The sequence below is a fragment of the Rhopalosiphum maidis genome, chromosome 3 (assembly GCF_003676215.2).
Source record: "Rhopalosiphum maidis isolate BTI-1 chromosome 3, ASM367621v3, whole genome shotgun sequence".
In the NCBI taxonomy this organism is placed as follows: domain Eukaryota; kingdom Metazoa; phylum Arthropoda; class Insecta; order Hemiptera; family Aphididae; genus Rhopalosiphum; species Rhopalosiphum maidis.
The window spans coordinates 9746446-9761520 of record NC_040879.1 but is presented as its reverse complement, the minus strand read 5'-3'; the positions used below and the strand labels follow the sequence as shown (position 1 = coordinate 9761520).

Below are 15075 nucleotides of genomic sequence, written 5' to 3'. Positions count from 1 at the left end.
CTAGATAAATTTATAATTTTTACCACTCAACATTTATAACCTACTAAATATCCTAGCAAAATCAGATAAACAACCCAAAACCAATCTTTAAAACATGTATACCCCTGTAATGAGGCTTATACAGTTTTCTGTATATTAGTCATTTAATCATCCATTTAAACCAGTTTGGAACTGATTTTATAGATAATGTGGCACATATCATAATAAATTAATACAAGATAATTGAATAAATATACCAAAAATATTATTTAAAATAAAGCATTTGTATTGTCATTAAAACTAAATTAATTACATTATTATTGGTGTATAAAAACTCAAATAGTTCATGTTGAAAAAAGATAAATACTACAGAGGATAATTATTCTCACCTTACATATAAAAATGCATTATAATACATTAACATATTATCATATATATACTAAATAAACGTATCTTATTTGATTTATTCTTTTATTAAATTTAAAATCCTATTTTTTTCTTAATTTTACAATTATATATGATTGTGTTCAATTATTTTACTATGAGTCATTTGTTTATTTATCTCTCAACATAAAATATTTCCATAATAATATATCTATTTTTTTAAAGTATAAATACATTATTTATGTTCTATTTTGCAAGTATAAAATAAATGTAGACACAGTATGATATATAAATGATATATGTTATAAAGTGAATGTATTTTAAATGTAATAATGATAATCATACACAATTTAACTTTATGATAAATTTGTTGATGTATTGTATATATGGCAGAGAACAATTAATAGATCATGTTTATGTAAATAAATTACAAATGGTAAACATTATTATTGTTATGCCAAGATTTAAAAAAAAGTGTGATACATATTTTGATAGATAAATTTCTTATTTGTATTCATATGAATAAAAAATAAATGAAAAAAAATTAAGTAATGCATTTAAATATTTTCTAAAAAAAAAAATAAGGGAAGGTGATAATGTAATAGTGCTTTTTTAAGTACACAAGAAGAGATAATATTAATGTTATTGTTCAACTTGGCAAATACATACTTTGATAAATGTAACAGGCATTATATTCAATATCATATTGAAGCTTTTTATTAAAAAGCTGCCCCTTTGCTAATAATAGCTATTAGTATATTGTAATTATGTATTTTTAACAACCTATTAAAATATTTCTTATAATAAATTTATAAGAATTATATAATAATAATAATATATTTGTATTTTTAAATGTAAAGCATTAACTTATCAAAAAATTTCATTACAACCAAATTAAGCTCATTTATTTTTATAAAAATACATTGATCAGACAGTAAAAAGGTATCAATAATACTTCTATGATTACAAATTTAAATGTAAACAAGTAACTACAAATAATAATATAATGATGATAAGCTCGCTGAATTTTGTAATGTACTTTTTTTTTTTTTAAATGTTTACATAAAACTGTCTGAATCATAGCCAGAATAATCAGTATTGGCTGTCATATTTTCCGTTTTCATAAGAGATGAGTAAGATCTGAAAATGATTATAAAATAAGTTAAACATTTATTGATTCATATTTTAATCAAGTAGGGGTAATTGTAAATAGGAACAATTATAAAAATAGTCATATAATCATATTATTACATTAGTTTAAAGGTAAAAACATATTTTGGTATTGTGCATTTGTATTTAGCACAAACATTTGAGATTATATAATAAAATATAAAATATTTCATTTTATAATACCATTTGTTTTCAAAAATAAAGATAAAAAGTACAGCTTTGTTTTGTTATCTTTCTTATTGTGTACAACACACAATTCAAGAATCCTTATTTTTAAAAAATCGTTAACTTAATTTAAGCACAGATACAAAAACTAAAAATAATACATTCAATTTTCTTTATAAAGATTGCATTATATTTTTACAATTACCCCACTTCACCTAACTATATTTTATAATTACTTAAGTTCAGCAGCTTCGCGATTTCTACGCTCTTCTTCCTTTTTCTTTTCTAAATTAATTTTTCTTTCTGCTTTCTTCTTCTCAGTTTCTTTTCGATCCCAATCAGCTCTCTCACTCTCATAATCAATAACTATACTTTTTTCGGTCTTTTGTAATCTATTAACAATAGTCTTTTCTTTTTTCACATTAACCTTTTTTACCTATAGAATATGAAATGTTATAAAAGTGTTATGCTATTAATATTAAACTAAAAACATATTGTACAAATATATAAGTATATGCTACAGTCAAAGTATTAATAAGTAGAATTGTACATGGTGATTTTTTTTCTATCAAATACTCATTCTTTCAAAATCTAGTAACGTTTATGAAAATCATTTTTTAGTTTTCAGTTGAAATGAATCTTTAAATAGAGTATCCACATATCACTCCACACACCAACATTTTAAATAGTTATAAGTTTATATAACTCATAAACTACTTGTGCAAAAATTAAATTTATACTTAATTTAAATATATTGTTTGGTTTTATAAGAATAAACTATATAAATAAATGGTGAATGTATAAAGAATAATAAACAATTATTTATTTTATTAGAATTACTCTGGATTTATATAAAATAATTAGTCAATTTTGCTTATTCTATAATATTAAATGACTAGAAATCGTTTAGAATTACTGAATTACATACTTTGACTGTAGCATAATATAAAAATAAATACAAACATACACTACTAGGATTAACAAAAGACACTTCACCAGGTTTCATGCCTGGTAATTTTTTAAGATTTGACCACATTGTGTAGACAACTTTAACTTCAGCTAATTTGCATCCTTGAATACTGTTTGCTTTAACTAATTGGCATGCATCCTCTAATAATGGTTTAGGTATATCATCAATTGTTTGGCCCTGTAAAAATAATTAATATTAATAAAACAAGCTATACTTCATTTCAACAGTATAAATCATACACAAATATATTAAATAGTATTTAAGAGAACACCATACACCCAAGGTGTAGTTTCTATGAACTATGTCTTACATTCATATAGTAGAAAATGTACGTTCGGTAGAAGCCATTTTGTGTTATTAAGTTTAATATTAAGAGTGAATTTACCTATTATTAAAGTTAAAGGTTAAAACATTAACAGTGATGTAATATTCATTTTTTTTGATATTTTAATTTTTAAACTAAATATGAGCATTTTTAATTTTTAATGATTTACAAACATGTATTTACATACTTATATTTGGCTTAAAAATAAAATATTGAAAAAATCTAAAGATACATCATTAATAATGTTCTAATATTATAACAAGTGAATTTACTCCAACATTAAAGCTAACAACACATTTGGTTAAACATTTTGGTATGTTGTGTTTATGTAAGACAAAACATGCAGGTATAGCGCCCCCTTAATAGATAGATTAAATGAGTTAATATTTATCAATAAAATAAAATATAATATGTAATGTTAATATCTTAGGGTAACTTTATTTTTCATCAGTTATAATGACCTAATTTTCTGGTTCACTAAATTTAATTTTGTATTTAAATAAGCAAAACATTAGATTTGAATGAGCGTTTAACTTTGCCCAATTCATAGTTATTAAGAAAAATAAAATCCTAGCTTTAGAATTAGAATAAAATATAGGTTTTTTGCTAAAAAATTATAGTTCAAAATAAAGTTGATATTTGGCTGTAATAATGCTTCAAATACTAAAATAGAAAATTCAAAAAAAGTCACTCAAGAATTAAATAAATTTATTTAATTACAATAGTTTAAATTTATTAATATATATTTTAATGACTATAAAGTAAAATATTAATCGTTTAATAATTTCACTGTAAAATATTTTTTAGTTACAGTTATAGTGTAAATAAATATAAGTAATAATTCAAATTCAAATTTTAAAATAGAATTGTTTAGAGTATACAAATATGAAGTTTAAACTTTTCTATAAACCTAGGGTCTTATTGAGCAACTCTTAGCATCTATCTAATTGAACAAACGACCAAAATCAATTAAATACATAACCTCCTATACTTTGACTTATCCCTTTTGATAGCCCAAAATAATAATAAATTCAAAATTAATTAAAAGCAACATAAATTTGATAAAATAATTAAATTATTAACAATACCTCTTTTAACCTTAGATACACATGAGCTGATGAGAGGCTATCCACATGAAACCACACATCTATAGGTAACATATTTTCAATAAGTTCATCATCTAAAAGAAAAACAAATATTGTATTGAAAAATATTTTATTTATTACATAATAATGTAATTCAAATATAATTTCCATGTCTATATTATAACCTATTTTTAATGTTAACTTTTATAATGATTATCTACATTTATAGTAGAAAATTACAAATGTTGGTGTAAATATTAATTATCATATTCAATGATGGATTCAAATTCAATATTAATAAAAAAAATTAATTAAATATTATATACATTGACTTTTCTATCTTAAGCTATTAATTAACTTTCTAAGCTATACATTTTAAATGAGTAAAAATAGAAAAAAGAATATATAGGCACGCACATAGAGTATTTTTTTTTTAAGTAAAAAATGAAAAATAGATAACCACTCTTTTGTACCAAATGTACCTTGTCGTTGAATGGGTCACATATATATAATATATAAACACATATAATCATTATTCATTGAACACAAAAATCCATTCTGAATAAAGAGGATCTGTCAACCTTTATTACCAATCATATATTTAAATTTTCATTAATTACATATTATAGTAATTCATTTTATTATGAATATGGTATAAACTATAAATAGGCAATAGCTTAAATAAATTTAAATATTTTGAAAATATCGTTGTGCAGTCTGTTTAGTAAAATATAATAAATAATGCAATGGATGCCACCTATAAGATTCACAGATATACAATTCAGTTGCTTATTAGACTAAAATTTGTCTAGGACGGTCTGGACGTATATTAAAAAAAAAACTGTTGCATGACAAATTCTGTAAGAAAAATGGTATTAAATTAACTTTTTTAGTAAAATATAAAAATAAATTGGTTTTGAAAAACTAAAAATTTGTGCTAGATTTATTATTAAATATTAATAGCCGTAAATTTCCAGTATACTAATTGAAAATAAAAACAAATCAAAATCACTAATTATTTTATTATTGATAAATGCATAATATTTATCTAAAAAAAAACTATAAAATCAAAATTGTATTCAATTACATATAAGTTTTTATTTATGATAATAAGTTCAAATAATAGTAAAAGTCCTGTAATAATATTAAATATTTAAGTACAATTATATTTATTTAATAATGTGAAATATATATTAGCAACATAAAATTATTTAAAATCTTGTTCAATTTTCCCCATTTCGTCTATAAGACTCATTTTGTGTTGGTCCCAAAGCTGCGTCTACTGTACTAATATATTTAGACATTTCAAGTATCTGAGAATATTTTTTAACTATAACAAAATAACTGAAATTGTTCTGTTTAAATCGAAAAAAAAAACTGTAAAAAAATTGTAATTATACAAACTTAAATTTTTGGGTTTCACTAAGTACTACACAATGGGAACGATGTTTTAAATTGTTGAGCCTTAGCTATAAAAATTTAATATTTTATTAATTTTTAAGTACAAAATAGTTAGGAAATTTTTATGATATTTACAAATTTTGTCAAAGTATAAACCTCACTCTTATAGAAAAAAAATGTGGATTTTTCTCAACTTTTTTTAAATTCTTGTATTAAAAAAGTATCTTTAGTATTTCTAAAGTATCTAAAGAATCTTGTCTTAAATGTTTAAGCTTTTGTAATACTAATATTAAATAATTACAAATGTTTGTATTTTTTTTCTGTTTATTTTAAAAATTATTAATAATTTTTTATTTTATTTTTCTATAATTACGTACTATATATAATTTGTTATTGGAAACCTACTTATATATATGTAAATGTTACGGTCAAGGTATATAATTCGGGCATTGTAATTTGTAATACAGTGCCTGGGAATTGTGCACAATGCTCGTCATATTTGGGCAAAGCTGAATCTGCTTTTAATTTGGGTACATTGCTTAGTCATTGTAATACAATAGCCGGGCATTGTGTACAGTGCTTAATTGTTTATGGGCAATGTAAGTTTATCACGATTCTGCAACTGCATGTATAGTTTATACCAGGGGTCGGCAATTGGCGGACCGCTGAAGTCAAAACTCTGGACCCTGTCAACACATTGTACTTTCTTCATTATATATAAAGACTTGAAAAAGATTTTTTTCACTGGACCTCATTGACTTATTATTTTAATCTTTAAGACTCCAATAGAAATTACTTGTCGACTCCTGGTGTATAACCATAAGCGCAATTTGAGGGGGCTCAAATTCATAAGCTCCATCAAAATCAATCATAGCCCCCCTTCCAAAAATGGTTTGTATATTCCTTTCCACCTTTATATATCTTAGGGACCATACACACAGTACATACATGCAAATTATAATAGCTCCCTTCCCCAAATTTAAAACTCAAACTGCGCCAATAGGTGTAACTGTAATCAGCAATGCAAAACAAATAAATGTAAGTGTAGGGTTGCAGGTAAACTATGTACTTCTAAATGTCATGATAGCTTAAGTTGCAAAAATAAATAAAAAAATTTGTTTATATTCATAAAATAAATTATTTTAAATTATTAAGATAACAAAAATTGTTTTATACATTGTACTACAACGCCCAATTATACATATTGACCGTAACATATTTATTACATAAATGGAATTTTTACCTTTAAAATAAAGAACAATAATATAATATTAACATATGAAAAATTACATTAAAATAGTAAATTAAGTTATAAGATTTGTTACATTTATTAAGTTTTCATTTCATTATAACTTTTTATGCATATATAATTTATATATAATTTTTTACTGCTTATAATAAAATTATGACTATGGTACTTTAAATTCTGAACTCTAAAATTGGTTATTCAGTTACAATAACAATGTTCATGTGTAGTATACTAATTATATTTAACAAATGTTTTTTTTTTTTTTAAGCACCTACCTAAATACACAAAACTTCTTATAATATTTATGATTATAAACAGTTGTGATAACTAATTTTATTTGCATTTTTATAACAGCAAACTAGGGAGAGACCGTTTTCAAAACTTTTCTAACATATAACAATACATAATTTTATCTTATTTCAAACTATTCAAACCAATACATATAATGTTAAATAAATGCATTAATGCAATAATTTACATACAAATTCAACAACATGCCAATTATTTTTTTTTTCTAACATACTCAACACAGCCTTCATTTAGGTATTTGAATATTGTATGAATTTATTAACTGCCTATTTACCAATTATATTATTTATACTCGTTGATAAAACAAACAAATGTTAATTTTTAAATTTTAATCTAAAGATTCAAGCAATTGAATGCAATCAAACAATAAAGTAACCTGGTACTTACTTTCATAGCTGTCGACACCTCTCAGCAGCGTAACAGGTGGGTCGACGGCTGAAAAAAAAAGAAACATCATAAGATCACAAAAATTTAAATGCTGTCGAGTCAAATGCACTCGTCGACGACGCGTTGAATTTGTATTGCATCTGATGCACGCACCTGTGCTCGTGTACTGTAACACCATCGTAGGTGCCGCTTAGATCTTCGGTGCGAATTGGTAGGCGGCGAACACCTAATGTGAAACTATAACGAGAAACGACAAACGCGATTCGTTACAGATGTGCGATGGTGAACGAAACACTGCCGATCGACAATCAAACGTCTACTGCGCTAGTCGAGAGCACTAATAAATTGCAGCGGACGGTATTGCGACGACACCAGGCAGTCGGTATTAATAGCCAATAATTTGTCAAAACGAATTCGACGACGAAACGTGCGCGCAGTGTATCGCGTCCCCGCCGATTTCGCAATTACCCACTATCAATGTAGGATATCGGTTAGTATCTAATGGTTGATAACAACTGTGGGTGGTCAGTCGCGGGACTGCGATACGTTTTCTACCGCGCGCGCATTAGGTTGCCCGAGTGCGATTTGACACGGCACCCGTTTCATAAAATTAAAAACGTCTACATCCGATGGATAATACATAATGAAAAAAAAAAGCACACACACGAAAAAACCAATAACAGGACGCCACACCCTCGTGTGTTGTCACCGTCTCACTAATGTGAGACACAGCAATTTTTTTACGAATCCATTTTGTACTGTTTTCTTTGATATTAGAGTCGATTTATCCATTATCAAACTTAGAGTTAAGAAAATGTTATGTAGGACGTCGGCGCTTAAACTCTGATATTTTTGTTTTAAAGTGAGTTATGATCACTTTAAACTTTTAATATTTTATTACATAGCTATAACTCACACTTAAAAATAAATATATCATTAAAGTCCCGTGCGATGTCCTGGATAATATCATTTATAATATGATTTACATTAAATTAAATTTAGAACATGGAACATGGAAGTCAAATAATTGAACCAAACGTTATTCGAATCAAGAAAATTAATTTAATATACATTAAAGATATGAAATATATTGCGATATAGCTGTGGGTTTATATTTAATTTAATAAATAGCTTAATATTTCCTACATTCGTTAAACATTTTAAACCATATTATAATATAGATAGTTATATAATGTATTTAGTTTTTAAACCATTAAGACTCACAATTTATTTTACTAGCTTAAATGTATAAGATACATTTTTAATTCTATTAACAATGTTATTTATTTGTAACTCTCGTTTTGGATAAAGGTAAAAAATATTACTTAAATATTTAAATGAATTACCTAACGTTTTCTACTTAATCACTCAACAATAATTGTAATTTTTATTTTTTATTTGAAAAAATGATTTATTTATTACATTAAAATACTTAAAAACAATGTAATAAAATGAATTTGTTCTTTGAAACAAAACATAATATTACGATTACCTGAATGAATAATTAAAAGCAAATATAGTACATACAAAATTATTAGTATTATTATAAATTCTAAAAACATTTATTTTGATTTTTTAGTGTTTAATGCCATAAAACTATGGTAAAACCATATATTTTGTTGGTGAAAGTGTGTATATAGTTTTGTCTAATATTAACCTAGGTATTATTAACAACTTCAGTTAAGATATGAGTATCATCAGAAAAAGAAATTAACTCAACATCTAAATACAAACAAAAAACACATTCAGTAAACTTTAATTATAAATTCAAAATAACAAAGGACCCAGTATGGGACCTTGGAAGTTGTAGTATAGTTTATACTGTGTACCATACTTTCAATATTATCTAATATTCACCTTCACACCTTAGTTCTGCTTGATAATTAATGATAAATAAATTTAGAACAATTTAATACCAGGATGCTCAAGCTACAGACTTCTTTATTCGTTGATTATAAATTGTAGTCAAAAGATTTTTTTATAATTTATTAGTTTATTTAATCATATTATTAGATTCTTTCTAATACAAAATTTGGCTTAAATTAAGGTATCTATAGTTGATTTTTCTGATTAAAAACAAAATTGATTTTTTAAAATAAAGTTATTATAATTTAAAAATATTTAAACATTTATATATACATTTTAAGAAATGTTTCAGTAATTTGACTTTAAGTCAAGCATAATGCAATTGGTGTATAGCTTTCACAGTATATTATTATCAGACTTATATACAAGTAAAATAATACATTTTCAATAATATTTAGAAAAAACCCATCGTTAATGCCCTTATTGCAAATTAGGGAAATAAGTAAGGATATATATTTAACAGTCTTCTTTAAAATTAATTATCTACCTATATCATATTCATAAAATTACAATACTTGTCAAATAGGGATTTAAGTGTTTTTTTCTTAAATAAATTATACATCAAAAATGAATTTTTATTGAACTTTTTTTTCTAGCAATATGCCAATGTAATTTCTTATAACTAGTATTTATAATTTTATTTTATATACTTTTACAAGCATAAGAAAATAAAAATATTATACTTGTTAACTATATCAGTTTTATTATTGAATTATAAAAATTGTATAAATGAGTATAAATATAATTGAATCAAGGAAAACCAAAAGAATAAATCTAAAACTTAAAAAATCAAATTTGTATACTTTATAAGATATGATAAAAACTAATGTTCTGATTGTAAACTTAATTATAATTGTACCTGATTAAAATTATTTTTGTCCAAATTATATATTTTTTATTATATAAAAACTGTTAATATTTTTCTGTATTGGGAAATTCTAAATGCTAGAAGTGGTGTCTTGTCTGTGTAAAAATGATTGACATTTTATAACTTTATATACATATAGGTGGTATTTTATACTATACAGCTTATCTGTGGTATTATTAAGATAAAAAGGTACCTATCAATTATTGTATATATTAATGTAATTTTTAAATAAAATTGGTGTATTGGTGTTAAAAATAAGTAGGTAACTAACATTGGATTTGGATTATACCTATACAAATTAACATTATTGGTCATTATCTGAAGTTTTGAAAATGTTTAATTTTAATTTTTGTTTTTTCTTATTTTTTAATATTTCATTTTAATTAATTTAAGCATAAAAATAGTTTTAATAATTTTAATTTTAATTTAAAGGTTATTTCATATTTGTACTACATTACTTATTAATTTCAATTGAATCCTATTAAAGTAAATAGTTATTTTAAATAATGTACACAAATCAATAGAGATAATTTGAAGAAACTAAAAATGTACAGTAATGATTGAAGTTTAGAATTATATTTTAAATATATAGATTATTAAACATGTAAATTTAAATACTTTATAGAATGTAGATTATCTTATAACTAATTCCTGTAAAATAAGAATAAATATGATAATTTTGATTACACAGATTATAGTTAGAAAAGCCTTTTAATATATTTATGAATGTACTTAACTTACATTAAATAGTTAAAACTTTTTATTATTATATTAAAGAAGCATAGATGCTAAATGTAAAAAATTTAAACATTACAAATTTTTATTTAATAATATATGAATATTATAAAATTATTACTAAGTAGCGAGAATTGCTAGAAATATATTCTTAAATTCAATGAATTCTCGAAAAATACATTGATCATAGTTAAAATCTTATTAATTTGTAGAAATATATATTATATACATAAATAAATATTTTTCTAAGTAAAATTAAATTTGCTAAATTATTTATAATTAATTAATCATTGAATATGGTATATTTAGTAACATTTAGATAGAGTAAAAAAACTTAAAAATGTTCTGAGCATTGTTGTTAATCAAAGCATTTTTCAAACTTAATTTAGAATTTATATATTATAATCTTGTAAACACAATTTTTCTTGTAGATATACATCAAAAAATTAATATAAAATCAATTACTAACTTAAAGTGAATAGTAACAGTATCTATATATCTATAATTACAACATAATTATAATTAAATGAATATAATATATATATATATATATGTATATATTGTTTTAAAAACAATTGAGCAAATTTAAAACAAATCAATCACATTTTATAGTTAAGTACCATAATGAAAGTATTATTTTTTAAATATAAATATTTATAAAGCAAATATGTCTTTAATTATAATAGTAATATTCAATCGGATTCGAGTAAATTATATTTTCGATGCATTTCGGCTACAGTTACTCCTTCTAGAATAGCTAATCTTCCCAAAACTTCTTGAGTAGCATCTTTAATGTCATTGTACTGATGTAATGCTTTCATAATGTCATCTTTTTCTTTTTTTTTCATTTTCAGCTTTTCCAATTCTATATCTAATGAGTTTTCCAGTTCATGCGAGTCCTTCTATATAAACATTAAGTTGTAATCAATTAAAACTTTTATGTAAGTAATTTTTAAAAATTATTAAACAATAAAATTAAATTATGATGAATGCAAAATATAACTATTAAAAACACTTTTATAAATCAATCAATAGTATTTTTACAATCAAATTTAAACATAATTAAAAAAAAATTTTAAAAAAGAAATAAAAGGTACATTTTTCCTAAAGCATCTAGACACAGCAAATAATAGCATGGTCTCCATCACATTATGTATAGACCTTGACTATGTCTAGATTCTGGATATTGCAGAAAAAATGTACCTTAAGCAAATTATTTTAGTAAAAAATTAGAGAGAAAATTAGTGAAGGAATCGAGAATGGAAATAGTACTGAATAGAACATAATAAGGAATATTGAACCTGTTAATATGCAGATAGATTAGTGCATTTTGTTATAGAGCAGGCGTGCCCAACTTTTTTTAACTTACGGGCCACATTTAAAATTTATATTTTTACTGTGGGCCATATATCAATTTTATTTTGTTCATTTTGATAAAATGTACAATAGATAAAATATTATTTTTGTTCACTTATCAAAGTTTTGGCTCTAATCATGTGTATTTAAAGTACTGAATCTTTCCACACTAGTCGCAAGTCTGTTTATGTCATTAAAAAATGCAGGTTTATATATCTTGTTTGAAAAAAATAATTCATTTCATTTCATCTATTAAAATGTCTCAAAATAAAAAAGTGCAAAATTGAAATTAATACCAGCTGAATGCTGGGTTTTCAATGATAATTTGTAATTTTTTAAGCTAATTATAATAACATTTTTTTTAAATTATAATTTTTATTTTTATTTATACATATAAAAAATGTTAATTTTTATAAAATAGTGACAGGTCGGTTGGAATATTCTTGCGGGCCACAAGTTGGGCACGCCTGTTATGAAGGCATATAAGATTATGGATTAAGGCAATTTTCTACAATGAAACCTTTAAATACCCTTGGTTGTTGAAATTTTGTTCGTTACTCGGAGGTGTCTGCTTTTCAGTGATTTCAGTTGTTTTTCTCAGAAATCATCCGCTATTTAGAAGTGTTTGTTAGGGGAGTTTTCAATGTCTTTATTATTTATTGAAGTTTTGTAATAGCTGTTGTAATTTTTTTAAAAGATAACCAAACAATAGTTTATAAATTTATATTATATAAACATTGTTTAGTTTTATTCACAGTATATTAAGTTTGTTATAAAAGTATAAAAATTCTTTAGATATTAATTTTTTTAGATTACAAGATCTTAAAATTTTTATCAATCATTTCATACTCTTAAAAGGTCATCATATCCGCATGTGTTGTCTCCATCTTGTACAACATAGCAAATTCTAATACAAAATCACTAATTATTTAAATATTTTCAATAACCTTATCTACATTTTTTTTATAAGAATCGAGTTTTATTTATTATATTCACTTTTTAGCTTCAAAAACACATGGAGCTACAAAAATGTTTTCCTGTTTTATCATTAATAAATATTTATTATTCATTGTAAATTGTATTAATTTTTTTTTTAACTTAAATTATCTTATCAATAAGTAAATAAAAATAAATAAAAATTGTCATACTTTTTCTGCCAGATTGTTTATTGCTATCTTTTTATCGTTGTTCATTATTCTACTTTGGCTTTTCTGTATCCGTTAATGGAGTTTTTTCTTTGTTCGTTCCCAAGTGTGAAGTAGTTGTTTGTTCGTATTGCAATCCGTATTCTTTCATACCACGCTATTTGAAATATTGATAGTTATTAATTCATTGAAATAATAATTCATTAGTTTGTTTATTTAAACATACTTTTACACAGTCTGTATACAACTCAAATACTTTATTACATCCTTCATTGTTATAATGCCCATTCATATAATGTTCAGTGAACCATACATTAAAGCATTCATCATACTTTTGTTTTAATTCATCGCAGTCAGGGTGGAAACTGTTAAGTCGATCAACCTTTGTAGGAGCAGGGCTAGAATTATTATCACCCATCTCTATTACACAAATGATAACTTTATATAAGTATTATAATTCAAAATTAATAATTTAAGAAGTAACAAAAATATATCAAAAAAATTAAGCATCAAAGCATGAATATTTAATAAAAAATTTTAAGTACAAATCTTTATGAACAGCCAATTAACAGTTTGGACAATAGACTATTATTGAATCATTACATATATGTTAATGCTATAGTGTAAAACAGTAATACAAACCCTCTTGGGTCACGTTCAAAAATTAAAAACTTTGGTGAGCCAAACAAAAATAAAAATGTGTATAGATTTGACTATAAAATGTTTAGTTAATAAATATGTAATTGGTTAATTAATTGAAAATATTGTTTATTATCTAGAAATTTATGGTTAAATTTGTATTGAAGTATCAGGAAAGAAAATTTAACTGTCGAAAAAGAAAACGTTAACGATTCATAAAGATTTGTACAGGCCAAAAGTGTGTTATTTCGGTATTTAATTATGGAGCTACAAAAGTTATCCTTTTTATTTCAAAAGATTAAATATGAGACTACATATCAAAAATAAATTTATTTTTATTTTGCAATTAATTTTGGAGTGTGCCGTAAGAAAAAGATGGTTGAAAATCACTAGTGTAGAATAAATAATATTTAAAATTTAAAATATGCACATGTACTTCTAAGATACGAAGAATAGATAGGTATTGGAATTAAACTAATACCCATCACTGGATTTATTAAACTGTTACATACCTACTATTTTTCTGAATGTACGCGATAAATGGAAAATAAACTAGTGAATAATTGTGTAATGGTACTAGGCGGACGAAATCGATTTTAATGATAGAGAACCGGTGGTAATTATTGAATTGTTATAATTTTCAAAGGTTATACACTTACACTTGAGTCAAATCAATAGCGTGACATTTACTATCAATTATCATGAAAATAATAACACTGAAAATATAATAAAATGAATTAAATTATTATCTTGGTTTGTGTTTACAATGTTTACAACGCGTGAAGTATCGAGATAAAAGAATTTCTTGATGGCGCGAAACCGTGAATGATAATACGGTAATTGTTACTGATAGTATGGTGGAAGGTGGAATAATAGGTACTATTAGGTATGTTATCAAGTGAACGACTGCCGACTAGTTAATTGGTTTCTAGTTTCTACTGAGGCACCTAGTTACTTGTCAGTTGTCAGTATAACTATACATTAGTCTCAAACGTATACACTCATACACTAATACGAAAATAATACATTTATGTTTTTAATT

General features: G+C 23.9%; 2 protein-coding genes across 4 annotated transcripts; both read right to left on the bottom strand.

The window, feature by feature from the left end:
* Positions 1-1420: 1420 nt before the first annotated feature.
* Positions 1421-7889, bottom strand: LOC113559858 (coiled-coil domain-containing protein 25). The gene is made up of 6 exons (XM_026965634.1): positions 7578-7889; positions 7425-7472; positions 4082-4173; positions 2666-2845; positions 1935-2134; positions 1421-1503 (listed from the first exon to the last, which is right to left on the bottom strand). The coding sequence occupies exons 1-6, from the start codon at positions 7600-7602 to the stop codon at positions 1422-1424; spliced, it is 627 nt and encodes a 208-aa protein (XP_026821435.1). The 5' UTR covers positions 7603-7889; the 3' UTR covers position 1421.
* Positions 7890-11500: 3611 nt separating this feature from the next.
* On the bottom strand, positions 11501-14826 carry LOC113559864 (TP53-regulated inhibitor of apoptosis 1-like). Of its 3 annotated transcripts, none has more exons than XM_026965645.2 (4): positions 14546-14753; positions 13621-13792; positions 13398-13551; positions 11501-11795 (listed from the first exon to the last, which is right to left on the bottom strand). In XM_026965645.2, exons 3-4 carry the CDS (start codon positions 13440-13442, stop codon positions 11586-11588), a joined length of 255 nt encoding a protein of 84 aa, XP_026821446.1. In that variant the 5' UTR covers positions 13443-13551; positions 13621-13792; positions 14546-14753; the 3' UTR covers positions 11501-11585. The 3 variants fall into 3 exon arrangements, with proteins under 3 accessions (XP_026821446.1, XP_026821445.1, XP_026821444.1); XM_026965644.1 differs by having other exon boundaries at positions 11655-11795; positions 13621-13814; positions 14693-14826; XM_026965643.2 differs by having other exon boundaries at positions 11655-11795; positions 13621-13814; positions 14546-14748.
* Between the last annotated feature and the right edge of the window lie 249 nt (positions 14827-15075).

What these genes read in the sequence shown, in the direction of transcription:
- LOC113559858 (XM_026965634.1), bottom strand. Translation starts at nt 7,602, where the DNA reads ATGGTGTTACAGTACACGAGCACAG. An exon ending in AGGTGTCGACAGCTATGAAA is followed by an intron (nt 4,174 to 7,424) that starts GTAAGTACCAGG and finishes TTTTTCTTTTAG; the next exon opens with ATGATGAACTTATTGAAAAT. An exon ending in TGTATCTAAGGTTAAAAGAG is followed by an intron (nt 2,846 to 4,081) that starts GTATTGTTAATA and finishes TTATTTTTACAG; the next exon opens with GGCCAAACAATTGATGATAT.
- LOC113559864 (XM_026965644.1), bottom strand. Translation starts at nt 13,812, where the DNA reads ATGGGTGATAATAATTCTAGCCCTGCTCCTACAAAGGTTGATCGACTT. An exon ending in TGTATACAGACTGTGTAAAA is followed by an intron (nt 13,552 to 13,620) that starts GTATGTTTAAAT and finishes TATTTCAAATAG; the next exon opens with CGTGGTATGAAAGAATACGG.